Source organism: Mus caroli, unplaced genomic scaffold, assembly GCF_978045245.1.
Source record: "Mus caroli unplaced genomic scaffold, Mus_caroli_1 scaffold_8, whole genome shotgun sequence".
Classification (NCBI taxonomy): Eukaryota; Metazoa; Chordata; class Mammalia; order Rodentia; family Muridae; genus Mus; species Mus caroli.
Genome location: NW_028227263.1, coordinates 102,340,442 through 102,367,543, shown reverse-complemented (window position 1 = coordinate 102,367,543; position 27,102 = coordinate 102,340,442). Strand labels below are relative to the sequence as shown.

Genomic DNA, 27,102 nt, shown 5'->3' with positions numbered 1-27,102 from the left:
ATATGAAGACCAGAAATCAACACTAGTGACTTCCCCTGTAGCTGCCTACCCAACTTTTTAGATAGATCTTTCACTGAACATGGGGCTCACTGAGAAGGTAGCTGGGCTGGCCCCAGCGCCCTTCTGTCCTGGCAGCCCATGGCTGGGGTTACAGGTAGAGTACTGACACTCAGCTGTCTGTGTGCTGTGGACTCCAGACACCAGGTCCTCACGCCTGCACCACAAGCGCTTTACCAACTGAGCCAGCTCCCAGCTCCAGGCATTAAGTCTGACACCACAGACAGACGAACAAACTCAAAACACACCTTACTGAGAGAAAGCTACAGACTTGGTCACTGCACATTCCACAGCACTTCAGACAAGCCTCAGCATGGGCCAGTGGGCTCCGAGGCCTGAGGGGGTGACAGACCTGCCCACAGCACAGGGCGCACTCTCTCGGGAAGTGACAACAGTGCTCTGGAATTGGGTAGTGGTTAATGGTCGCACACAAGAGTACATCAAAAACCACTGCCCTGTGCACAATGAGCAGATCTGAGCTAGATATGGCTGGACATGACTGTATGGCAAAACCCAGGAGGCAGGAATCACCAAAAGTTTTACACCAGCTAAGGCTACACAGTGAAATCCTACCTCAAAAACAGACAGACAGATAATAGATACTGTATGTCTGTCTAAATTCAGAGGCTAAGAAGCAGGAGAAACAGTTCAAGGTCATGCTCAGCTACCTAGTGAGTTCAAGGCCAGCCCAGGCTACACTGGACCACCTCAATAAGCAAATCAAACCAAAAGCAGGCAAGCAATCAGTCTGGCTTCCCTAGTGAGAGCCCAGCTCAAACTCTGAGTTTAAAACTATTAACTGACCAGTTATGAGACAGGATCTGGCTGTGCTACAAAGTGGTCCTACATTTTTAATCCTCCTGCCTAAATTTCCCCAGTGCTGCACCCATAACGGCCCTTTAATCCTTGTCCTTCTGTATGCCAGCCCATCCTCTAGCCCTACCCAGCACATTGGGCCACCTTGGGGCCCACCTTCATGCTGCTTCTCTGCTTGTTCACAGCCTCCCTTCTCAGAGACGACATACATGTGCATGGGGTACATACATGTGTAGGCAAAACACCCATGCACATAGAATAAAAATAACAATCTTGGAAGGACAGCAGGTGCTTAGCCCTGCCTGGCTTACATTGCTTCAAAGGTGAACTTGGAGGTGGGTATTTGGTGACTCAGGCAAGATGAGGCAGCTGTGGAGGTGTGGGCCTGCAATCCCAGCATTAAATCAGAGGAAGCTGGAGGGTCAGCGCAAGGCCAGCCTGGGCTACATGATACCCTGTTTCAAACAAACACACAGAGCAGGCTGGCAGCCAACTCTGGTTGCTGTGACAAGGACAGAGACAGGTAATTTTGCATACAGTTCCCAGGGGCGTTTATTTCTAGGCCACCTACACTTTGATGTGTGGCTTCCCACAGCCTCTACTTGGACAAGCTTTTCTCTGCTCCCAGAGGCTACATTCCTCCCCCACCCAAAAACACAAGACTCAGCTCCCCTCCACCCCCCCGCCTCCCCCATCACAAAAGGCTTTAGAAGCCCAGGCTGCCTAAGACCAACTCTGTCAGAGTTGGCTGCTCCTGGCTGAGTCTCCATGCATCTCAATTACTGGCTAGCTTAAGACTCCATTAATTAATATTAATTCTTGCTCCTTTGTTCAAAGGTCTCACTGGGTCTCACTGTGGAGCCCAGGCTGGCCTCAGACTTGTCCCATTCCTCCTCCTTCCTACATGCGTCACTAAGCCCAGATCAGCCACACCGTCAAGAACCCCAGCAGCACCTGTCTACACTGCCAGAAATAGAAATCTCACCCTGGGCACAGCAGCCATGGTGACTTTTCTAAAAGACAACACTGCTCCTGTTATTCAACTGCCTGACAGACACCAGTCACCCCAACTTCCACAGGAAACAGAGGCAGACTCCCCAAAGTCTCTCCCATGCTCCCTATCCCCCATCCCCAGAGAACCACCGATGGACCACACACCTACACCCAGAGCCTTGACACCTGCTGGGCCTTTTGCAGAAGGCACCCAATATCCTCAGGTGACCACTGACTCCTGACTGCTCTAGAACATTATCCGTCACCTCCTGGAGAATCCCCTCTGACTTGTCAATGAAAGCTCTTTTTCAGAGCTGGAGAGATGGCTCAGTAGTTCAGAGCACTTGCTGCTCTTCCGAGGACCCGACTTTGGTTCCCAGCACCTATGTCGGGTAGCTTTCAACTTCCTGTGGCTCCAGCTCCAGAGGCTCCCACTGTGCTGGCCACCTGCGCTGATGTGCACCTGCACACAGACACATGATTTAAAATGATAAAAGTAAGTCTGGGGGCTACTTTTCCAGAGGACCCAGGTTCAATTCCCAGCAGATCACACCCTTCTGTAACTCTGGTTCCAGAGGATCTGACATACTCACACAAACAAGCATGCAGGCAAAACACCAATCAATGTTTATAAAATAAAAAATAAATTATCTAGAAAGGGGGAGGGAGGGAGAGGGAGAAGGAGAGGGAGAGAGAGTTAGAGAGAGACTACCTCACAAAATATTTATTCTGACACTGGGCGTGGTGGCGCAACGCCTTTAATCCCAGCACTTGGGAAGCAGAGGCAGGCGGATTTCTGAGTTCGAGGCCAGCCTGGTCTACAGAGTGAGTTCCAGGACAGCCAGGGCTACACAGACAGACCCTGACTCAAAAAAAATAAAATAAAATAAAATAAAATAAAGAAAGAAAATATTCTGGCACACATACACTTGATGTGCCTGGTGTTTTGCCCACATATCTGTCTGTGTGAAGACAGCCAATCCCCTGGAACCAGAATGACAGACAGTTTTGAGCTGACATGTGGGTCCTGGGAATTGAACCCAGGTTCCTGTGGGAGAGCAGTCAGTGCTCTTAACCACTGACCCATCTCTCCAGTCTCATTAATAAGTCTAAAACCTAGAAAAGCCTGGGTGTGGTGGTACACACTTTAACCCCAGTACTTGGGATTCAGAGGCAGGCAGATCTCTAAGTTCGAGGCCAGCCTGGTCTACAGAGTGAGTTCCAGGATAGCCAGGGCTACACAGAGAAACCCTGTCTTAAAAACAAAAAGCAGGGCTGGAGAGACGGCTCAGTGGTTAAGAGCACTGACTGCTTTTCCAGAGGTCCTGAGTTCAATTCCCAGCAACCACATGGTGGCTCACAAGCATCTGTAATGGGATCCAATACCCTCTTCTGGTGTGTCTGAAGATGGCTACAGTGTATTCATATAAATAAAATTAAAACAAACAAACAAAAAGCAATAAAAGGAAGAAGTTGTTTCGACACAGTGTCTCCTGTAGCCTAGGAACCACTGACTATCAGGTGATGCCTTGAACTTCTGCTCCTCTTGCCTCGTGTGTTTACAGGTGCGCAGGCGGAAGGACCCCAGGGTCCTTTGCAGGCCACAGCTGCAGCCTACCTGTGCATCTTCAGGTACCCTGAAATTACAGACAGGTACCCTGGCACTTGGGAAGGCAGGGTCTCCTGCCACTGTTCTTTGAGAATCAGAGCCATGTTACCAACAGCTTGGCATGTAAACCGCTCAGGAGCCAGTGGAAGCTTCCTGAAGTAGTCAGGAGGCACGGCGTCACAGTTGACCCAACCAGTCTGAAACCCTGCCTGTCCTCACCCAGCAGACACTGGACACCTTCCTGGCTGCAACACTGAGACTGTCCACCTCTGTTGGTGGCACCAGTGTCAGCCATCAGTGCTGCAGGCACAGATGAGGGAACAAGTCATCGTACCCACAGGAGATACTAACGCTGTGTCTCTGACACACGACCACCAGGTGGGATGGGTCCTTACACCTTCTAGACATCCTGGTGACATGAGAGAGACAGAGACTCTGGGGTCTAAAGCCGAGGTGGGAAAACCTAGGAAGGTGCCATAAACAAAGCTGGCTCTCATCTCCTGCTTGTGCCCTTTTGCTGTGATCCCCAGTGCCTCACCCAGCCACCAGGATTCGGGGAATGTCTGCAGCAAAGGCCTCGCCCATCTCACGGCTGCCCACGTTAGCGATACAGTGCAAGGCCAGGCACATGAAGGTGGGGTTGCGACTGGCCAGGTCATTCTTGATAGCGTTGTTGATGAGCCGGATCAGTTCTGAGTTCGAGTTCACCAGGACTGAGATGAACAGGTAGCCCTGTGGGGCAGAGAAGGGACAGCTGGGCACCTGTGGCTAAAGGGCACTAGACTAGCATGCAACAGCGTCTAAGTGGACCCGAGCCCACCTCCCTCTGCCCCTGTCTGGTCTCCTGCACTCACTATCTGCTTCTCCGTGTACTTGTTAGAGCTTAGCAGGTTCACGGCCTCCATATGTCCAAAGTCAATGTCATGGCCAAGCAGGAATATGAAGAGCAGCTTACACACATACTTCTTTTTACTGTAGCCATCCAAGGCCTTGTCCCCTGAGGCAGAGGATGGGAAAGGGGGCCAAGTAAGGAAGCGTCCCCTAAACACGTTGGGCCCTGGATCCCTCCCCAGGCCCTGGGCCAGCAGCTTGCCTTTGAACTTGGACCGGATGTTGGCCAGTTCCTTGTTGATCCTCTTGATCTCGGCCTCTTTGCTCTTGCCTGTGGAGAGATGGCAAGGCACACAAGGCCACAGGCAGGTTATCTAGAAGCTTTCTGCCACCCCTTCCTCCTCCCGGTGGCCCACGAGCCGCCAGGTGCTGGGGCTTGTTTTGGAGGGGTCGACCACACCTGCCACGGAAGCCCAAAGGCCCACCTCTCTTTTTACTGTGCTCTTTTTTTCTTTTTCTTTAAGATTTATTAATTATTATACTTAAGTATACTGTAGCTGACTTCAGATGCACCCGAAGAGGGTGTCAGATCTCATTATGGATGGCTGTGAGCCACCATGTGGCTCTCATGTTCTGCCCCTGAGCACCTCACAGTCAAGCTGGGACCATCCAATCACTGAACCATACACACTGAAGAGCTCTGCTGGCTCCTGCTGCCTCCTTCAGCAACAGCACGGGGCAGCACCCTCCCCACACCCCTCCTTCCTCACGGCCTAGCTCTCTTAACCCCTATGTCTACACTGTCCTTAAACCTCTGCCATGACAGAAGATCTCCTCTGTGATACCAGGCCCCGCTGTCTGCCACCCCAGGGACCCTAGCCTGTCTGTATTTGCCTGTCTCTGGCCATTCTCACTGCCCACTCGCCTTGCCCCACATGTGCCCCACCTCAGAGATGTCCCTATACTGCGGCACACCATCACCACCTTACTGGAACACAGCCTGCACATACATGGTTTCTCTGGCAGCTTTTTTCTCTGCTCTCTGCCTCCTTCCTATCCCTACCCTCTGGGCTGTGCAACATGGGCCTCTGCCTCCAGCCACTCCTATGTTCTGAGTGTTCTGTCACTTTGGTTTTAGCTCCTGAAACCTCCTTTGATAGGTGCTTTCCACTCACTTTTGTCCAAGAAACTCATTATTGTTAAAATTGTAACATTTTTCATGGGTATGGGTCCTAGTGCCTACAGGGGCTGCAGCCAGTGCCTGGCACACAGCAGGCGCTCTATTAACAGCTGGTCAGTTCCAGGATGCACTAAATGAATAAAGAAGGACCAAGAAGATAGCATTCACGCCATCCTCCTCCACAAATCCCCCTCACCTCTGCCCTTAATTCCCAAGCAGATCTACAAGCTCCACTCAAGTCAGTGACTCCAGCAGGAAGTGCCTGAAATTAGCACCCTGATCTCAGAGCTGCACAGTCTGGGTGGCGACAGCAGATAGGCGGCAGGCAGCTCCTGAGCATCCAGGCCGAGGCTACTTCAAACTGAGACAGGTGGTAAGGAGCAAGAACACACAGGGCTAGAATGCTGTGGTGTGTCCACCATGGGGGCACACCTGTGATGCCAACATTGGGGATACAGGGGTAGATGAATCTTGAGTATGAGGCCAGCCTGGGCCACACAGCTACTGAGGCCCTATCTCAAAGAAAAACCAAAACCAAAACCAACCTACCCCCAAGGGGCTAGGGGCAGGCTCAGTGTGGGCAAGCTTGCTGGGCACACCCAACCCTCGGGCTCCATCACCAGCACTGGAACCAGAGGAAGAATGTTAAGACACTGACTCCAACGGCAGTGGTCTGAATATGCTGGGTTATATAAACAAACAGCTAAAATTAATTTTGAGGGTGGTGAATGGCTCCATGGGCAAAGTGCTTACCGTGTAAACACAAGAACCTGAGTTTAGGTGTCTAGCATCGACATTGCTGGGCGTGGAAGCACACATCCAGAACTGCAGTGCCAGGGTGGTGGAGGGCAGATCCCCAGATGTGCTCTAGGGTCAGGGAGACCATTTGCATCAAGCAAGGTGCAGAGCAACGAGGAAATACCTCTGGCCATGACATGTGTACTTACACACACACAGAGAGAAAATAAAATAAACTTGACTGCTTCTATCAGAAACCTGTAACTAGCAAGTCACCAGCAGCAGCTGCCACGCCTGCCTGTGTCCAGCCCTGCCAGGGAGCCCTCTAAGATAAGGTCAACCTCTCCCCTGGACAGAGCCTCCTGAGTAAGGGCTCAGTAAGGCACCAGACTCTGCCACTGGGGCAGGCCTGCCATCCCAGGCTTTGGTGCCACTGGGGCAGGCCTGCCATCCCAGGCTTTGGTGCCACTGGGGCAGGCCTGCCATCCCAGGCTTTGGTGCCACTGGGGCAGGCCTGCCATCCCAGGCTTTGGTGCCACTGGGGCAGGCCTGCCATCCCAGGCTTTGGTGCCACTGGGGCAGGCCTGCCATCCCAGGCTTTGGTGCCACTGGGGCAGGCCTGCCATCCCAGGCTTTGGTGCCACTGGGGCAGGCCTGCCATCTCAAGCTTTGGTTAATTTTTGCTTTCTCTGAGACAGGGTTTCTCTGTGTATCCCTGACTGTTCTGTTGCTCTGTAGACCAGGCTGGCTTTCTGAGTGCTGGAATTAAAAGCATGCTAAAATGCTCCTGGATGGCATGGGCAGGGCTCATTGGATGAAACACTTGCTGCCCAAGCAGGAGGACTCTTTCAGATCCATAGGTGATGCACACACACCCTAGCCCAAGTGAGCCCCACCAAGGGATGAGAGGTGAAGCCGGGCCAATGCCTGAAGCTCACAAACCAGGGAGCCTGGCGACTGCAGCAGTGAGCAAGAGATGCTGTCGCATACAAGGGGAGAGTAAGGACCCGTACCTAAGAGCATCCTCTGACCTCCACACACATGTGTGCCTGCAAAGACAGATGTGTACTTAGAGTGGATTTGGATATATACATAAATATACTCCATGTTTCTGTTTTCTTTTGCAACAGTCTCTCTCTGTTACCAATTCCAATTCCTATCCCCACGAATGAAGAACACATGCTCTTAAATGTTGACCTACTTCTCCATGTAGGCACTCACTCATCTGTAAATTAATATGTATTTGTGTTTGTGCGTTCTGTAAGGAACTAAACCCAGGGCTTGGCCGCCCAGCCCCTTAACTGGGAATTCTTGGCAGACATGCTACCACTGAACCACACCCTCAGCCCCTCACTGGGGATTCTAGGCAGGGGCTCTACCACTGAGCTATACCCCCAGCCCCTACTGGGGGATGCTGAGCAAGCGCCCCACTGTGGAGTTACATCCTCTGTCCTAGATACAGTTTTGTGGGAAAGGGAGAATGGTTTTGATCTGTCTGGTTGAATTCACACATCGGAACCTTACCACTACAGGGTCATCTCTGTGTGTGTGTGTGTGTCTTTCTTTAGGCTTTAGTCCACATCTATCAGATAGTGGCTTGGGCATAATTGATACATTCTGCTATTAAAAGGAACTCAGAGGGGCTAGAGAGATGGCTCAGTGGTGAAGAACATTTGCTGCTCTTCCTGAGGGTCCAGGTTCAGTTCCCAGAGTCCACATGGTAGCTCACTACCAACTGTAACTCCAGTTCCAGGGGATGCAATACTCTTCTGTCCTTTGAAGACAGCAGACATGCACACTGTGTGCGTGCATACATACATACATGTAGGAAAACCCTTCATGCACATAAGGCCTGTCCACACAGTGAGCTCCAGGACAACCAGTGCTACACAGATCAACCCTGCCTCAAGCCAAACAAAACAAAGACAAATATGCCTTTTATTTAAAATAGCAGAAAGAAACGAGGGGATAGAGGAGCCAGCAGTTAAAAGCACCAACTGCTCTTCCAAAAGACCTGGGTTCAATTTCCAGCACCCATGTGATAGCTCACACCATCTGTAACCTTAGTCCTGACGCCATCCCCTGAGGTCCAAAGGCACTTGGCAAAAAGGTGCTGCACAGACACACATGCAGGCAAAACACCCATACATTTTAAAAAAAGATTTACTTAAAGCCGGGCGTGGTGACGCACGCCTTTGATCCCAGCACTCGGGAGGCAGAGGCAGGCAGATTTCTGATTTCAAGGCCAGTCTGGTCTACAGAGTGAGTTCTAGGACAGCCAGGGCTACACAGAGAAACCCTGTCTTGAACACCCCCCGCAAAAAAAGATTTATTTATTTTTATGTGTACTGGTGTTCTGCCTGCATGCCTGTGCTGGGGATGAAACTCAGGGCCTCTGGAAGAGCGGCCATTGCTCTTAACTGCTGCACCTGGTGCTGGAGGAACAGCGTCCCTGCCGCCTGGGAGACCAAGTGAGGGCGGCCACGAGCTCACACCCCAGCAGGCAGGGCTGGTGCGTGCGTTCATCCCAGCACATGATCTCTAAGTTCAAGTCCAACTAGGACAGCCATAGTTATACAGAGAAACCCTGTCTGGGAAAAACAAAAAACAAAACCACAAACAAATAAATAAACAAACAAACTCACTAAATTACAAAAAAAAACAAGTTCAAGACCAACTTGGGTCAGAGTGAGTTCAAGGCTATCCTGGAATAGTTAATGATGCTCTATCTCAAAATCAAAAGAAAAAAATAAAAGAGCCGGCACTAACTGGAGCTCAGTGTAATGGCTCCAGCCTACAATCCTAGCACTTTGGAGGCTGAGGCAGAGGGATAGATATAAGCTCTAAGCTAACCTGGACTCTTAAAAGAGTAAGACTCTATTCCTAAAAATTTTAAACCAAAAGACCAGGAGTATAGCTCACTTGGTAGCACGCTTGCCTAGCACAAAGCTCCAAGCTCTATCCCAGCACCTCTCGAAGCAGGTGCAGCACACCTGTAATCCCTGCAGATGGTGCAGTCCACCAAGAGTTTAGGGGGGAGCTTGATTATGCTTGGAAGCAGGGCTTAGTAGAGACCCCTTGCCTAAGGCCCTGGTTCCCATTCCCAGTACTGGGGGGGGGGGGGCGGGGAGATAAAAGCAAAAGGCATTCCTACAAAGAGCATGCAGAAGCATTCAGGGTCTAGGGACAGTACAATGGGGCTCCAGAGAAGGTATTGCCCAAGGCCACTAGACAGACTGAGCACTGGTTAGCTTCACTGTGGAGCCCTCAGCATAGACAGGCAGGCATCTCACCATCTCAGGAGGGATGCAAATGTGCCAATGAGTCTTAAAGCAACTGTCTCGTTCATACAGGGATGGATTCTTCCCTCTTTCTTTTTTTCTTTCTTTCTTTCTTTCTTTCTTTCTTTCTTTCTTTCTTTCTTTCTTTCTTTCTTTCTTTCTTTCTTTCTTTCCTTCCTTCCTTCCTTCCTTCCTTCCTTCCTTCCTTCCTTCCTTCTTTGAAATGGTCTATGGGATGAAGTTAGCGCTCAAAGCTATGTAGTCTTGGTTGTCCTGGAATAACTCACTATGTAAAGGAGGCTAGCAGCCGGGCGTGGTGGCGCACGCCTTTAATCCCAGCACTCGGGAGGCAGAGGCAGGCGGATTTCTGAGTTCGAGGCCAGCCTGGTCTACAAAGTGAGTTCCAGGACAGCCAGGGCTACACAGAGAAACCCTGTCTCCAAAAACCAAAAAAAAAAAAAAAAAAAAAAAAAAAAAGGAGGCTAGCCTTGAACCCATAAAAGACCTGCCTGGCTCTCCCTCCCAAGTGACACATGGCATGGAGGGCTTTCTTGAGTGGGCGTGGGAATGAGCCACTCCTGCACTGCAGAGCGCTGGTTTGGTGGAGAGGCAGATGAGGACAACAGTGAGTGTTTGAACAGAAGCAAGCCTTGGGGAGACTGGGACTGAAGAGGGGAGGAAGCCTCCTGTGAGGGGCAGAGGTGGGGCAATGGAAGCAGCAGACAGAAAGGCTTGCAGGGGGCAGGCAGGCAGCTGACAAGATGGAGAGCAGAAGGGATCTGCGCTCAAGCCTACTAAGAGTCAGGAGTGAGACCATCTCCCCAGGAGCGGCTGCCCGAGGTTAGCTTCCTTCATGACGGAGACCTACTCCAGCATGAAGTTTCCAGCTCAGAGGTAGGTGGGGGTGACAACCTCTGTAAGCGGTTACGGAAGCATCAGCATCAGGGTGCGTCTGTAATTACCCTCAAAGGAATTGGGGCCAGCCTGGCCCTGCCCTGGAGGACCCTGTGTGCATCCATGGAGAAAGAGCAGAAGCCTGATCCCCTACTCCTGTGAACCCTGACCAAAGCCCATCAGCCATTGCCTCCACACCCTGGACTGCCATGAGACTGACTGTCCTGATCCAAAATACAGCCATGTGAGGCACTGGAACCAGGACAGTTGTGAGTGAGTGTGTGTGTGTGTTCTCTCCTTCACATTTATGAAGACTAGAATTGAACTCTGGTCTCCAGGCTTGCCCAGCAAGTGCCTTTACAGCTACGGGTCTCACAAGCCCTACTTTGTTTGGTTGGAGACAGGGACTCCCAAAGCCCAGGCTTGCATTGAACGTAGAGCTAACGTGGGGCAGGATGCACTTCTTCCTCTGCTGTGGCTGTAGGCAGAGGGAGTCAGCACTCCAACCCCAAGGTCTTCTTCATGGACCTGCTCCAGAGGCACAGGGCTTGAGATAGGAGACAGCCCCAGCCTGCAGTTCCCTCTGATAAGGCTTCCCTGCTCAGGGAGGGAGCACCATGCCTTCACAGAGCCCAGTCTCATCAGCTGTTATCCTCAGAATCTGAGCTCAGACAGAGGCTTCCTCCCTCCCAAACCTGACTCTATTCTCTCCTTGCCCATAGTTCTACCTGCACCCCTGCATGCTCTCAGGACAAAGAGCAGCCTGACCGCTACCCACAACTCCCTAACCTCAGGACCTTTGCACCACCCACGGCTTGACTCATCCATACCTCTACATCCCACTGTGTTTTGAAGCAGAGCCCAGAAAGAGCCCCACAAATCTCTCTCCTACTGGGCTTACACTGTTGCACATGTATCTTAGTATGAAATAAATAAATAAATACTAAAATATAAATCACAAACCTATCATCTCAGTACTTGGGAGGTAGAGGCAGGGAGGTCAGATGTTGAAAGTCATCTTTATCTACGTAATGAGTTCAAAGCCAGTTATGATTAGTAAATGAATCCCTGTCTTAGAAAACCAAAAGCTGGGGCTGGAGAGATGGCTTAACGGTTAAGCGATGTCTACAGTGAATTCCTCCTACAGTGGGCAGGCACTGCAGGCAGGTGGGAGGCGTGTATTTCAGACGGTGCATGCAGATTTTAGTGTCTGATGATCTGACCTAGGATGCTTATGGAGTATTTAGAACTGAGTGGAAGGATAGATGAATTGAAATAATAATGTCAAAAAGTATTTCGACTAGCATTTTGAAGTTGGTAATAAAAAGAATACTAGCCAGGCAATGGTGGCACACACCTTTAATCCCAGAACTCAGAAGGCTGAGGCAGGCAGATCTCTGGGAGTTCGAGGTCAGCCTAGTCTGCAAGGTCAAATTCCAGGACAGCCAGGGATTCACAGAGAAACCCTGTCTCAAAACAACAACAACAACAACATATCTCAGTTAAAAGCTGTATACTGTGGCTGTATACAGCTGGATTGTGGTGGTGCAGGCCTTTAATCTCAGCACTTGGGCTGGCAAGATGGCTCAGTGGGTAAGAGCACTGACTACTTTTCCAAAGGTCCTGAGTTCAAATCCCAGTAACCGGGGCTGGTGAGATGGCTCAGTGGGTAAGAGCACCCGACTGCTCTTCTGAAGGTCCAGAGTTCAAATCCCAGCAACCACATGGTGGCTCACAACCATCCGCAACGAGATCTGGCACCCTCTTCTGGAGTGTCTGAAGACAGCTACAGTGTACTTACATATAATAAATAAATCTTAAAAAAAAAAAAAAAAAAAAATCCCAGTAACCACATGGTGGCTCACAACCACCCGTAATGAGATCTGATGCCTTCTTCTGGTGCATCTGAAGACAGCTACAGTGTACTTATGTATAATAAATAAATCTTTGGGCTAGAGAGAGCAGGGTTGAGCAGAGGTCCTAAAAATTCAATTCCCAACAACCACATGAAGGCTCACAACCATCTGTACAGTTACAGTGTACTCACATACATAAAATAAATAAATAAATCTTTAAAAAAAAAATCTCAGCACTCAGAAAGCAAAGACAGGCAGATCTCTGAGTTCGAGGTCAGTCTCGTCTACAGAGCAAGTTCCAGGACAGCCAGAGCTTCACAGAAAAACCCTGTCTAGAAAAACAAAAAACAAACAAGCAAAAAGCTGCACACTGTGAAACTCTCTTAGATTCTGTATTTACAGAACTGTGCACTCAGCATCCGCATCTGATCCCAGAATATTCTCTTTCACAGAAGGCCGACTCTTGCAACGAGCAGTGGCTCCCCAGCCCCCCCCCCAGCCCCGACCTCAAAGCCCCACGCTTCTCTGGCTTCCTCTGTGGTCCAGCCTCTGGTAACATGCCATCCACATAGAACCCGAGACTGGCTGTTCTCACTTGAGAAAGTTCTATCCATCTCTACCTTTTACATTTATTCTATGCATTATGCATGTGTAAGCACAGTGTGGTAGTGAGAAGACAGCTCTCTCCTACCATGTGGGTCCCCAGGATAAAACTCAGACCCTCAGGCGTGGCAGCAAGCACCTTTATCCACTGAGCCACCTTGCCAGCCCTGTTATGGTTCTGTTTGTTTTAAGACATGTTTTCTCTGTGTTGCTTAGGCTGACTTCAAAGTTAAAATTGTCCTGCCTGGCAGATCTCAGTGAGTTTGAGGCCAGCCTGCTCTACAAAGTAAGTTCCAGGATAGACAGTAGACAGGACTACACAGAGAAACCTGTGTGTGTGTGTGTGTGTGGAGAGAGACAGAGAGACAGAGACAGAGAGACAGAGAAAGAAAGAAAGAAAGAAAGAAAGAAAGAAAGAAAGAAAGAAAGAAAGAAAGAAAGAAAGAAAGAAAGAAATCATCCTCCGGGTAGTGGTGGCGCATGCCTTTAATCCCAGCACTTGAGAGGCAGAGGCAGGAGGATTTCTGAGTTCAAGGCCAGCCTGGTCTACAGAGTGAGTTCCAGGACAGCCAGGGCTACACAGAGAAACCCTGTCTCAAGAAAAAAAAAAAAAAAACAAACAACAAAAAAGAAAAAGAAAAAGAAATCGTCCTGCTTCAGTGATGACAAGAGCGAGCCACCATCAGGTCTGGTTCTTTGGAGATGGAACCCCGGAGTCAACAGTCTAGAAACGTACTCTACCTTTCAACGATGCACTAGCCTCTTTTTTTTTTTTTTTTTTTTTTGAGACAGGGTCTCACTACGTAGCCTTGGCTGTCCTGGAACTCATTATGTAGACCTGCCTGGTCTCAAACTCACAGACATCTGCCTGCCTCTGTCATCCAAGTGCTGGGACTAAAGGCGTGTGCTAGCACTGCTGGTATATATGTATGGGGTGTTTTACCTGCATGTGTGTCTGTGTGTGCAGTACCTACTGAGGCCAGATGGTGTCCCCTGGAACTGAAGTTGCAGATGGCTGTGAGCTGCCATTCGATACTGGGAATCAAAGCCAGATTCTGGAAGAGCTGCCAGTGGACTTACCTACTACACTATCCCTCTAGACCCTACAGGGTTTCTATGTGTAGTCACCTTGGTCCTGGAACTGGCTCTGTAAACAAGGCTGGCCTTGTACTCATAGATCTGCCTGTCTCTGCCTCAGTGCTGTGATTAAATGTGTGCACCACCACTACTTGGCTCAGGCCCTACTTCTCATTTTAAGTTGTTCGAGCTGGTTTTGAACTTACTCTATAACACAAGGTGGTTTTTAAAAATTGTTATTAATATATTTATTACATATATGTATGCATATGTGTGGGTGCAAATACCATGGTATGCTCGTAGCAGTCAGAGGACAGCTGTAGGAGTCGGTTTTCTCCTTCCACCATGTGATTCCAGGATCTGAACCCATGTCAGGTTGGCAGCAAGTGTCTCTACCTCCTGAGCTATCCAGTCAGGCCCAGGCTGACTGTGGACTTTAAGTCCTCCTGTCTCAGACTCTGGAATAGCTGGCATGACAGGCCTGAGCTCTAGTCAGGGTTCTGTTTGCATTTCTTGCCTGACTTGTATCAAGCCACAAAGACAGCTGTCCTCATCTGTGAGGACAGCCCTGACCTGCCAGAGGTACCATCTTACCCGGCTGTTCTCTAGGGTCCTACAGTGTGGTACCTATCTTCTCTTCCTTCCCCAAACCCAACAGAAATTCTCTTTGCCAATCCTTCAAAACTGCCCTAAAGCCTGACCAATCCCTTTATTTTGTTTGGATTATTCATGTGTACGATATGTATGTAAATGTGCATGCCCTTGGAGACCATAAGAGGGTGTGAAGTCCCATAGAGCTAGAGTTATAGGCATTTCTAAGCCAATTGATGTGGGAACCAAACGTTGGTTCTCTGCAAGTATTTTTAACTGCTGAGCCACCTCTCCAGCCTCCTTGGGGTTGGTTTCTGTTTTGTTTTGTTTTGTTTCTTGAGCCAAGTCTTGCTATGGCGCCCAGACTGTCCTTAAACTCACCATCCTGGTGCTGTGGCCTTCCAAATGCTACTCTGACAGTGTGCAACTCCAGCCCCTTGCTTCTGCTCCCATCTGAGCAGTCCTGTTCTCACACTTGCCCTAGAGGTCTGTGCTACCTTTGCTTTGGTTCCCCACTGCCATCCTAACTTCTCACTGAAGATAGAGCAATCATTCAACAGTTTAGACTTTCTCCTTGACACATGGTCTTGTCTAAGCTAATCTGAGACTCACCTGCCTGCCCCTGCCAGCCCCACCATGCCTGGTTCTAGAGGAATCCAGTAAGCCACCTCCTGCCTCTGCTCAAAAGCATCCTATAGCTCTTAGTTTAGCCACAGAAAAAAAAAAGGTACAGTGATACTCGGAGCCCTTCAGCCTCTGTGTCTCCTCGGTCCTCACTCAGGTACAATGCTTGCACGTACTTGGCCTAAGCATGCTCCAACTGCAACACCTCTGAACACTTACCTCCCTGCATGGACCCTGCTCCTCTCACACCCAGGACTTACAACCTTTCCAGTCCTGATACTGTCCACAGGGCCAGCCACTGGCACACCAGCCTGTGTGCCCTTCTGCTACCCTATCTCTCTTAAGGAACAGATGCCCAAACAACATGAAGTTTTGGGTTTTTTTTTTTTTTTTTTGTCTTTGTGGTGCTAGGGATAGAACCCAGGACCTTGTTCACCCTAGGTAGATGCTCTATCATCAAGCTATGCCCTCAGCCCTTCACTGAGAGATGCTGGGCACAGATGCTCTAATGCTGGACACCAGCCCCAGCGCCAAGGCTAGCAATTCTACAGAGCTGTAAGCCTAGTACCTCAAATAGGGACTGTTATACAGGAGGAATCAAACAGTATTCATCATATAAACAGGTCATCTTATCTCTGCGGGTGACATCCTATTAGAAATGGAGGTAGCCAAAGGGACTAAGTGGGGTGCAGAGGGTCATCCATCCGTAGTTAACAGAGATAAAGCACACCCATTTTTAACAGGTACCCATGCCAAAGTCTACAACCCTTCCTAGCTCCGCCTCTTTTCACCGGGTCTGAAGCATCTCTCATGTAAGTGAGCACACAGCTTCCCACTGTCCTTTCACTCACACCTACTGAGCTCAACATCCGCCCCCCCCACGCCGCCCCCGAGCAGCTTGCAGGAGTCATTCTTTAGATGTTAGCCAATGCCAACAGCAGCTACTAGGACCTGGCCTAGGACCTCACCCCACATCAGCCCAGCCACCCCTCATTATGAAGCCATCAGCAGCAGCCTCTCCTGACAGGAATAAACTGAGAGGTGAGGTCCCTTGTTCAAGGTCACCCATTGACAGAGTTCTGTAACACAAAGCCAGCTCTGGCTGACCACATCTACTCATGGACCCTCTGAAGGCTCCTGACAGCTCCATACAGAGCATGAGCTCCCTGGAGTTGTGAGCTGACCAGCAGCCAGGCCAGGCCATCGTTACAACCCTTCCTAGAAGAGACCATGGTCCTCATATTGCTGTAATAAGCCAAAAAAGGCTTGGATCCAGGCCTGCCTTGTTCCCTTCCTCAGGGTACAAACTTCCCCTCCCCCAGCTTGTAGAGCTCTTCCCACAGAACATTTAGATACCTTGCTTCCATCATAAACACGCACTCTGTGATACCTTCCCAGGGCCTGCTGGTATCTTAGGTTCCCCAAGACTTTATAGTCCCTTATTTTTTACATGTAGCCTCTTCAATGCTGTCCTTGTTTGGGGGTGGGGGGTTAGGGGGACATTGGCTTTTTCAGACAGGGTCTCTCTGTGTAACCCTGGCTGTCATGGACTCACAGAGATCAGCCTACCTGTGTCTCAGAGGTACTAGGATTAAAGGCCTGCACAAGCACACCTGGTGCCTTCCATGTCTTTTACACAATCTTCCATGTAGAGTCTTTTCATTCATCATCCTCTGGTTGTCTGTCCCTCACCTCTTCATCTCTGGTCCTTCTGCTGTCCCCCAACCTTATCATCTCTAGTTTCTCTACTATGTCCTCACCTTATCATCTCTGGGCCCTATGGTGTTGTTCCCACCTTATCATCTCTGCTTCCTCTGCAGTTTCCCCACTTCCATCATTGATCCTTCTGCTGTCCCCCACCTTATCTTCTCTATCCTTCTGCTGTCACCCCATTTCTATATCTGATTCCTCTGGTATCTCCCCACTTCATCATCTCTGGTTACCCTGATCCCCCCCTCCCACTTTATCATCTCGAGTCCCTCTGCTGTCTTCCCACTTTATTATATCTGGTCTTTCTGCTGTCCCCAATTTTATCATCTCTGGTTCCTGGGCAGTTCCCCAACTTCTGGCCCCTGGCCCTAGGTAATTGCCCGCCTCCCATCTCTTCTGCGTCCCTGATTTCCTCCATCTAGGCTCAGGATGGCACTGAATGACCTACCTAACCCGTTGCCCTATTCCCTCCACCTCCTCCCGCCACGTCCGCCCGCGCCATCCTGGTCCTTCCCGGGAGGACACCCCCGCGCTTCCCTGCTCCCTCCGCCCGGTCGCCGCGTGACCCCCGGGCCCCGGTCATGAGCTCACAGTTCCGGATGTCGGAGATGAACACGGCGAGCCCACGCATGCCATCGCCTTTGGATACAGCCGGCATGATGGCGGAGGGCTCGGCTCCAAGCCTGGCCGAACGGGCGCGGGGCTGGCTGGCGGCACCGGGCGGAAAGGACCCCAGACGGCGCCGAGGAGCCGGCCGGGGGAGGGCGGGCTAGCGGCGGGCTGGCTGCAGGCCGACGCCCCGCCTCAGACCCGCCCCTACGGATTGTCATCCGGGAACGTACGCCACTTGTTAGCTGAGAGCCCTGCCGCTCACAATAGAACGCCCGCCCTCCTCTCTCTCTGATTGGCTAAATAGTAAAGACACCAGGTGATGATTGGTGCAATACCGGGCTATTTCCGTTCGGAGCAGGGAGGCAGGGGGCGTTGCCTTAGAGACAGGGGGGGAGTTCGATGACACACTCTGGGACCGCCCCCTGAACGGCTGAGACCAACGCTAATTGGATGGACCACCCGCTCCGCGCCAGTAGGGCGGGATGTAAGAGGCCGAAGGAGGCGGAACTTCGGGAAAAGAAGACCAATGGGTGAGGAGATTGCTCTTCGCAAGGCTCTGCCGATTCGCCGGAAGCGTCATACTTCCGCCCTCGAAGGGGCGGTTGTGGGGGGCGGGCAAAAGGGCGACGATCCGTAGAGAAGGAAGGAGAAAGAAGGCCTGTCAGTCAGCTGAGCTGCGATAGGTGGAGCGATGCCTGCAATTCCCTGCTGCAGAGAGGGGCTGGGCGAGGCGATAGACCGTGAGGTGTCCACTACGCAGGCGCCTCCCTCTTCCCAGTTGGTCTCCACTCCCGCGCCCCGGCCTCGGGAGCATTCCCATCCCTAAAAACATCGCCTAGAAATTTGACTTGTCTGCAAACCTGTTATCCATGAGAGGAGAGACTGCCGGTCAAGGCTTGTTACCATAGACACTGAGGTCCAAAGAGATTGAGTGGCTTCCCCAAGACTGCAGCTCAAAAATGGAAAACTGGGATTACTATTTTGGTTTTTAAACATTTTTCAATATAGGTTACTCTTTTTTCCTCCCTAAACCCCAGTACCGAAGACAATCTGCCTATAATGGTCATAAGATCAAAATTGCTTCCTCCATCAGTTCTGGAGAACCACCCAAGGAAAAGCCAGTTAAAGCCACAGCTGAGGACTGGGTCAGTTTGTTTTGCTTCCGACTCCCTAGGTTCTTTGGTTCACGGGTTGCAGGGAAGTCAAAGCCCCCCAGAACACCAATGCCCGGAGCTATTGAGAAATTTGGGGCAAAGGGACTTGGGAGAGTCCATGTCTATTTATCCCCATGAACAAAACGGTACCCCTGACAGGCTTTTCTAATTTGACACCCCCAGAATGGGTCTAAAAGGTAGGTATGTCCTGGGACCTAGGAAGAGGCAACACTGAGTCCTTGTGAATAGAAGGCAGTGTTCTGTGAGTTTGAGGCCAGCCTGATCTATGTAAACAGCTCCAGGATAGCCAGGACTACATGGAGAGTCCCTGTCTCAAAAACAGGAAAGGTTAAGGTTGTAACGTTTAATCCCCCAGTGAGAGAATGGGTGTATGTGTGGCTCAGAGTTAGAGCCTCTGCCTAGAACTCCCCAGTGGGGCTGGGACCTGTTTCAGTGGACGAGTACTTGACTGTTACATCAAATGCTGAGTTCAATCCTGAGCACTGAAAAAAAAAAAATCACAAAAGCAGACGTCTATTTCCTAAAGAGTTTCTAATTATTAGAGACATCATAAAATACTTAAGGATACAGCTTGCAAGTGATGTTTGGACTAATTGTCCATGGAGGGATGTGAAGAGGAGACATAAAATATAGCAAGAATATTTACAAAGTCTGTCTCTAATTAGCCTAGCAGAACATCTCTTCCTATTCTCTGCTTCTCTGCTCCTGTAGCCTGGTAAGGACAAGAGGAGTTACTGAGCTCTGGGTGAAAAGAAAGGCCTTTAATTCCAGGCCCCTCACACACAGACAGGAACCTCATTGTTCCCCTACATGTCCGGGCTGTTTGTGTAGCTGTTGTTCTGATATTGCTTTGAGACAGAGACACACTATATATACCAGACTGGCCTGGAATCACAGAGATTCTCCCACCTCTGACTCCATACGGTTAGGATTAATGGTGTGTGCCACTATGCCCAGTTCACAGGCTTTTGGCTTTGTTTTTTTTTTTTTTATTTTAAGGTTTATTGTTTTATATACACAGCATTCTGCCTACAGGTATGCCTGCAGGCCAGAAGAGGGCACCAGATCTCACGATGGATGAGAATTGAACTGGGAATTGAACTCAGGACCTCTGTTAGAGCAGACAGTGCTCTTAACCTCCGAGCCATCTCTCCAGCCCTCACAGGTTTAAGTCCAGACCTAAAGCAAACGCTTTCTGAAATGCAGCAAGTATCAGGGGAAGGAACTCAGACTGCCTTCTGCCAAACCCAGCAGTGTCATCTGTGGGAAGCACAGCTTAGAGTAAGCATTGGAGAAACCAGACCTGTTTTCTTCAACAAACGGAAAGGAATGGTTTCTGGGTACTTGGTCCCTCCAATCTCTTGAGTTTTATCTATCAGTGGCTAGAACACATCCCTATGAAAGAGACCCCATGGACTTTGCCTCTTCCACAGTCAGAGTCTGTCACAGATCCTTCCTCTAGGAGGTATCTGTCTTTGGCTACTTTGTAAGTTCTTCTTTCTTCCACCCTTCTCCACCACTTTTCTGACCACAAGACGAGAGAAAAAAAGGATAAAGAGGAAAGGAAAAGATTCCTGAATAAAGTTAGGGATAGGAAAGGGGGCAGAAGTTTCTTGAAGCAAGTTTGATTTTCGCCATCAGGATATTTAACTTCATCTTCTTGTTTCTTCTTTGCACCCGACTACTTAACAAAGCATGACGAACAACAACAACCAACAACCCCCCAACCACCCACACCAGCTCTCAGGCCCTAGCATTTATCTACCCTCTAAAAAGTCCCCAGAATTCCATACATCATGCACTCACATTAACAGCACGAGGCAAATCATAGTCAGCTGCTGTGGACAATGTGAAGCAGTCCATATCCCACACCCAGCATTAAAACAAAAAAATTAATTCTTATATTTCTGTTTTGTTTTGTTTTGTTTTTTAAGAAACCAAAGTTCCAAAATTCTCTCCACATTTCTCCCTTTCTGCTTTAATCTATGAATTAGGCTGTGTGTAACAGGTAACTTTAATCAGAGATGTTTTCAACGAAACAAGCACTTTTCAAAGCAGTGGCCAAGGTTTTCAGGAACCTCTCCTGCTCAGCTGTAGTCTTTGTCAGTTTTGATGGTGTCCAGAGCTTTTCATTGACTCTGGATACAAACATTCTGCATCCCAAAGGCAAAGCTTCCAGTCTGATGTTGACACATCCTTAGAGTATATAGACTGATCTAATTCCAGCTCTTCTATAGCCCAGAGTCCTCATGGCTGCTGTTATTCCTTGCTCATTAACACTCAGGAAATTTAAAGTTAACACAGCACTATTTAATCTATCCCTATCCCTAGGAATCTTTTTTTTTTTTTTTTTTTTTTGGTTTTTCGAGACAGGGTTTCTCTGTATAGCCCTGGCTGTCCTGGACCTCACTTTGTAGACCAGGCTGGCCTCGAACTCAGAAATCTGCCTGCCTCTGCCTCCCGAGTGCTGGGATTAAAGGCGTGCGCCACCACTGCCCGGCCCCTAGGAATCTTTATTCTTCCTTTTTCTTTTGTAAGCATTTCTTTTAAGGTATGATTAGAACTTTCTACAGCTGGGCTGGAGAGATGGCTCAGTGGTTAAGAGCACTGACTGCTATTCTGAAGGTACTGAGTTCAAATCCCAGCAACCACGTGATGGCTCACACCCATCCAAAATGAGATCTGATTCCCTCTTCTGGGGTGTCTGAAGACAGCTACAGTGTACTTACATATAATAAATAATTAAAAAAAAAAGAACTTTCTACAACTGCTTGCCCTGTAGGATTATGTGGTATACCTGCAGTGTGCTTTATATTATAATATGCAAAAAATGACTTCACCTTACTGGAAACAGATGCATGGCATGGCCACTCTTAATTTGCACAGGTATGCCCATAAGTAGCCATTGCTTCCAGGACAGTTACAGAAAAAGCCTTTGCAGAACCCAAAGCAGCCGCCGATGAAATCCCGAGTATGTATCAATGGTGTGGTTGTTCAAACTTTAGTTTTCCAAATTCTGCAAAATAAAACACAACCATCTTGTAGATTTCATTTCTTTTGGTACCCCTACGGTTACCATGGTGGTTTTCATAAAAATTTGAGGCTTTTTTGTTGTTGTTTTGTTGTTGTTGTTGTTTTTGTTTTTTCGAGACAGGGTTTCTCTGTGTAGCCCTGGCTGTCCTAGAACTCATTCTGTAGACCAGGCTGGCCTCAAACTCAGAAATCTGCCTGCCTCTGCCTCCTAAGTGCTGGGACTAAAGGCGTGCTCCACCACCACCCGGCAAATTTGAAGCTTTTAATACATTTCCTATTAATAATTAGCCAATCTCTTCACTTCCTTGTGCTAATAGAACTGGCAAGCATGTATGAAACTGAATATGGGTGATATGTAATGGATAGTTTCAATTTCTGATTGCTTATCGTAGCAGGGTAGATAGAATAAGACTATGTCAATTGTTGGGAACAGACCTGGCAGAAATTGTAATACCTGCTGAGATTATGTGACTATGGATAACCAATGAAAATTGGTGCTGGGTGGTGGTGGCGCATGCCTTTAGTCCCAGCACTTGGGAAGCAGAGGCAGGCAGATTTCTGAGTTTGAGGCCAGCCTGGTCTACAGAGTGAGTTCCAGGACAGCCAGGGCTATACAGAGAAACCCTGTCTCGAAAAACCAATAAATAAATAAATATTTTCTTTAAAGTATCTGCAACATAATCAGCCAACAAAATATTATCCATGTAATGATAAATAATGGGTTGAGGAAATTGCCTACAAATTATTTCTAGCAGTTGTTACATAAAATATTGACATAGGAATATGTAACATTCCTGGTGGAAAAACTTTCCACTGATATCTTTTGTTTTGTTTTGTTTTGTTTTGTTTTGTTTTGTTTTGTTTTGTTTGTTTTTCAAGACAGGGTTTCTCTGTGTAGCCCTGGCTGTCCTGGACCTCACTTTGTAGACCAGGCTGGCCTCGAACTCAGAAATCTGCCTGCCTCTGCCTCCCGAGTGCTGGGATTAAAGGCGTGCGCCGCCACCCCCGACCCACTGATATCTTTTTATAGGTTGAGCATTATTATGGGAAGGTACTGTGAATACAAACATTTCCCTATCCTGCACTTTCAAGAAGATAGTAAATAAATAAATAAATATATAAATAAATAACTATCACAGACCATGACTTAGGTAATAAAGTAAAGGAATTCCAGGCTGTAGCAGACCCACTGATTGGCTTACCCTATTCACTGCTCTTCAGTCTGTTCTCATTATCCTTTTTCATGATTTCTTTTTTGTAACAAATACAGGGGAATTCCATGGGTTGGTAGACTCTTCTATATGTTGAGACTCCAGCTGCTCTTGTACCAACTGTTCAAATGCTGTCATTTTTCCTTAGGTAAGGGCCACTGGTCTAGCCACACAGGCTTGTCAGTCAACTATTTTAAGGGTAGAGCCCTTGGTACTTTAGTACCACCCCCATTATAAATTGGAAACTCAGTTATCTCTATCATGTCCTGTGTTGGACAATCGGCACAGGCACAGCCTGGGTTGGTTTTTGATGACATATATATCAATATCTTCTCCAGGAGCATCTACCATTTCAGCCCTTATTTCATCATGGGATTGCAGGAATGTTAATCTCAGTGTCCCACTGTTGAAAAAGATCCCTTCCCCTTATATCTGTGGATATGTCAACCACATAATGTCTTCTTTTAAAAAAAAAGATTTATTTATTTATTTTATGTGTGTAAGTACACAGTCGCTGTGTTCAGACACATCAGAAGAAGGCATCAGATCTCATTACAGATGGTTGTGAGCCACCATGTGGTGGCTGAGAATTGAACTCAGAAATTCTAGGAAGAGCAGTCAGTGCTCTTAGCCAGTGAGCCCTCTCTCCAACACCACATAATGCCTTAACTTTTCTGTTCGGCCTTCCAGTCCCACACATTTAACCCCTCACACACTTTGTTTTACCTGAGATACCTCTCCAATTTTTAAGAACTGGGTATAGGGCTGGAGAAATGGCTCAGCGTTTAAGAACTCTGACTGCTCTTCCAAAGGTCCTGAGTACAAATCCTGATAACCACATGGTCCTGAGTTCAAATCCTAGCAACCACATGGTGGCACACAACCATCCGTAACGAGATCTGACACCCTCCTCTGGTGTGTCTGAAGACAGCTACAGTGTACTTACATATAATAATAAATTAATTAAAAAAAAAGAACTGGGTATAAAGCTGGGAGTGGTAGCACACGCCTTTAATCCCAGCACTTGGGAGGTAGAGGCAGGCAGATTTCTGAGTTCGAGGCCAGCCTGGTCCACAAAGTGAGTTCCAGGACAGCCAGGGCTACACAGAGAAACCCTGTCTCAAAAAACAAAAACAAAAACAAACAAACACAAAGGAACTGGGTATAAAACTTTTGAAGTTGCAATTCTGAATTACAAAGTTTTTGTGAGATGATCAGTTCCTGTATCCACCAAGTCTTCTACTTCAATATCATATACTTGCAATTTCAATTCTGGCCTCTGATCACTAACTATTGTCTGCCAGAACACACATTTTGTAGGACTTCGAAACCCTTTTGTTCTTTCCACAGGAACAGCTTTGCCTTTGATGTAGGGAAACAGTAGCAGCTGAACAATATTATCGCCTGTGTTAAACTGCACCTCTCTTCTCACATAGGCCGTAATAGTCATTTCTCCTTTAACATCTTCATAATCTTCATCTATATAATTCCTGGATGTACAACACATCCTTTTCTTTTCCTTAAAGAATTATTTATTTATTTTATGTATATAAGTACATTGTGACTGTCTTCAGACACACCAGTAGAGGGCATCTGATCACTTTACAGATGGTTGTGAGTCACCATGTGGTTGCTGGGAATTGAACTCAGAACCTCTGGGAGAGCAGTCAGTGTTCCTAACAGCTGAGCCATCTCTCCAGCCCCACAGTACATCCATGGGAAGTCAATCCACTCCTTCCCAAGATCATCTCTACTGCCCTATGGGCAAAAGACCATAAATTCCAGTAGATATTTTATAACATTGATTCTGGGGAGAGGATAGTGTCAGATGTTTATCTATGGCCAAGCCTAGAGCATCATTGCCTTCAGTAGCATTCATTTGATATGCAATTCTTAGTCAAAGGTTTTTTGGTTTTTTCTGCCTGCTTGTGATTCCCTGGTTGACAAGAGGCAAACGGCTCACACTTTTTGCTGCAGGGCCTCGAGCCAGGCCCCCAAAGCTGTTTCTCCCTGTATGAAACTGCAGTGACTAACTCTCTTGGACATATTCATCAGTCCAATGGGAACACTTGCCACATCACCTGCACACCCCTGAAAGCCTAGGTCTTCTTTCTGGTTCATATTTAGAAAAACCTTAGAGATTCCTTGTTCACAATTTTGTTGCATATGACCAAATTTCCCACAACTAAAGCACCAAGCATTTTGAGATCTGAGACCTTTAGTGGCTTGGTCATAGTCTTTTTGCAAATGACTGTATTTCCTGCAATTGAAACATCAGGAATTTTGAGATCTGAGACCTCTAACTATAGCTCCAACTATGATATTCACATGGCACATATTAAAACCAATATCAGTCATATCCTTTATCCATTCATACATTGTGCTGCCCAAGCCTTTAATGAACTAATAATTTTTTTACATTCGGTATTTGCATTTTCATATGCCAAAGTCTCTGTAAAAACCCGTCTTGTATCAGGGTCTGATACATCTTTGTTCATAGCTGAGACTAATCTTTGTAAAAAAAACAAAACAAAACAACCCCCCCCAAAAAAAAAAAACAGTGAAGACTTCTCCAGAGCCTTGTATAATCTTTGTAAACAAGGTAGATTTTTCCCTGAATCATCAACTTTTTCCTAAGCTTTTTCCTAAAGCCACTAAGTGACATTATTCTATCACCAACTGGTCTTTTACTACATCCATTTCCCTCACTCTATTTCACTGTCTAATAGTCACAGTTTCTTCCCTCCACCATGTTAACCATTGCAACTGCAGACCAGTCTCTAGGACAGCCATCACCAATCCCTTCCAGTTTTTGGGAATAATTCTATTTTGAGTAGCTCAGTTATTTAGAATTTGTTTCACATAAGGAGAGTGCATCCCATATAAAATCATGGACTCTTTAAACCACCTTAGATCTATTATTCCTACAGGACATTATAACTTTGCTCCACAGCATTCACAGGCATGTGCTACTGGGAAAGCTGATGGTCATTCCTTAACCCCTGGCTGCCCCTCCTCTAACTCTGGTGGTGCGGTTGATTTGAGATTTAACCCGTTCTCTTTAAACAGGCTGTTTCATCAGCTTGTCCTCCAGCATTCTCTCTGATCCTACTGCTCTTCAGCCCAGGTTCTTTTTCTCTTTCTTCCTTGGAGAACTCCCAATCTCTTGCTCAGTCACTGGGACTGAGCCTTTCTGTTCTCCCTTTTCCCGGTGCTCCTCACCTCCCCAGTGCTTCCTCGTCTACTCGGAATTCTTTCAGGTGCACAGCCAATTCTGCAACAACTTCAGCAAAGAGAAAGCAAAGCTGCACCTTTTGTTTGTTTTCACATTTCAGCCACTTTCGTGTGTGTGTTTCTTAGTCCCCCCTCCATTCCCACCCTCAATTTTCCCAGTTGCACAGTCATTCTTCCAACCTTTTTTGAAATGAAATAGGAAGAGGAAAAAGAAAAACAATGACAAAACAACAACAACAACACAAACAAACAAAAATACAGAAAATCCCCTCTGGGAACAAAGTAGGGAATATCCCAGCAGTAGCAGCCACAATACAGGGCTATCTCTCAATGTTGTTTTATACATTTTATAAATTGTGTGAGTGTAAGCATACACGCTAACACAGTGGATATGTGAAAGTCAGAAGACAAACTGTGGAACTGTGCTGACCTCTTGAAAAAAAATTCCAGGGGCTGGAGAGATGGCTCAATGATTAAGAGCACTGACTACTCTTTCAAAGGTCCTAAATTCAATTTCCAGTGACCACAGCTCACAGACATCTGTTTTGGAATCCGATACCCTCATCTGGAGTGTCTGAAGACAGCAACAGTGCACTAACATATATAAAATAAATAAATATTTTAAAATATATTTATGCCGGGCAGTGGTGGCACACACCTTTAATCCCAGCACTTGGGAGGCAGAGGCAGGCGGATTTCTGAGTTCGAGGCCAGCCTGGTCTACAGAGTGAGTTTCAGGACAGTCAGGGCTATACAGAGAAACACTGTCTTGAAAAAAAAAATACACACACACACACACACACACATTATGTGTATGTGGCAGTCCATGGTGTGGAGGCCAAAGAACTAGTAAGAACTGATTCTCTTCTTCTACCATCTAGGTTGTTGTTGTTGTCAAACACAGGTGATCGCCCTTGACAGCAAGCACCCATATACCCACTAAGCCATCTTGCTGGCCAGTTTGTTGGGAGAAAAGG

At 47.9% G+C, this 27,102-nt stretch overlaps 2 protein-coding genes across 10 annotated transcripts in view; one reads left to right on the top strand and one right to left on the bottom strand.

Annotated features, from left to right (window-relative positions):
* Positions 1–17,661, bottom strand: part of Ap2a1 (adaptor related protein complex 2 subunit alpha 1) — a 30,186-nt gene extending 12,525 nt beyond the window's left edge. For both annotated transcript variants that reach the window (XM_021166122.3, XM_021166121.3), the window contains exons 1-4: positions 17,452–17,661; positions 4,569–4,637; positions 4,330–4,472; positions 4,014–4,207 (exon numbers count right to left, since the gene is read on the bottom strand). In XM_021166122.3, the coding sequence (XP_021021781.1) occupies positions 4,014–4,207; positions 4,330–4,472; positions 4,569–4,637; positions 17,452–17,518 (473 nt within the window). In that variant the 5' untranslated portion in view covers positions 17,519–17,661. The remainder of the gene's footprint in view (positions 1–4,013; positions 4,208–4,329; positions 4,473–4,568; positions 4,638–17,451) is intronic.
* Positions 17,662–17,824: 163 nt separating this feature from the next.
* Tsks (testis specific serine kinase substrate) overlaps positions 17,825–27,102 on the top strand; it is a 29,572-nt gene continuing 20,294 nt past the window's right edge. For 4 of the 8 annotated variants that reach the window (XM_085841775.1, XM_085841776.1, XM_085841781.1 and 1 more), the window contains exon 1: positions 17,826–18,002. In XM_085841775.1, coding sequence (XP_085697901.1) covers positions 17,923–18,002 — 80 coding nt within the window. In that variant the 5' untranslated portion in view covers positions 17,826–17,922. Of the gene's footprint in view, positions 18,003–27,102 lie in introns of all 8 variants that reach the window. The other 4 variants (XM_085841777.1, XM_085841780.1, XM_021167446.3 and 1 more) reach the window with 3 other exon arrangements.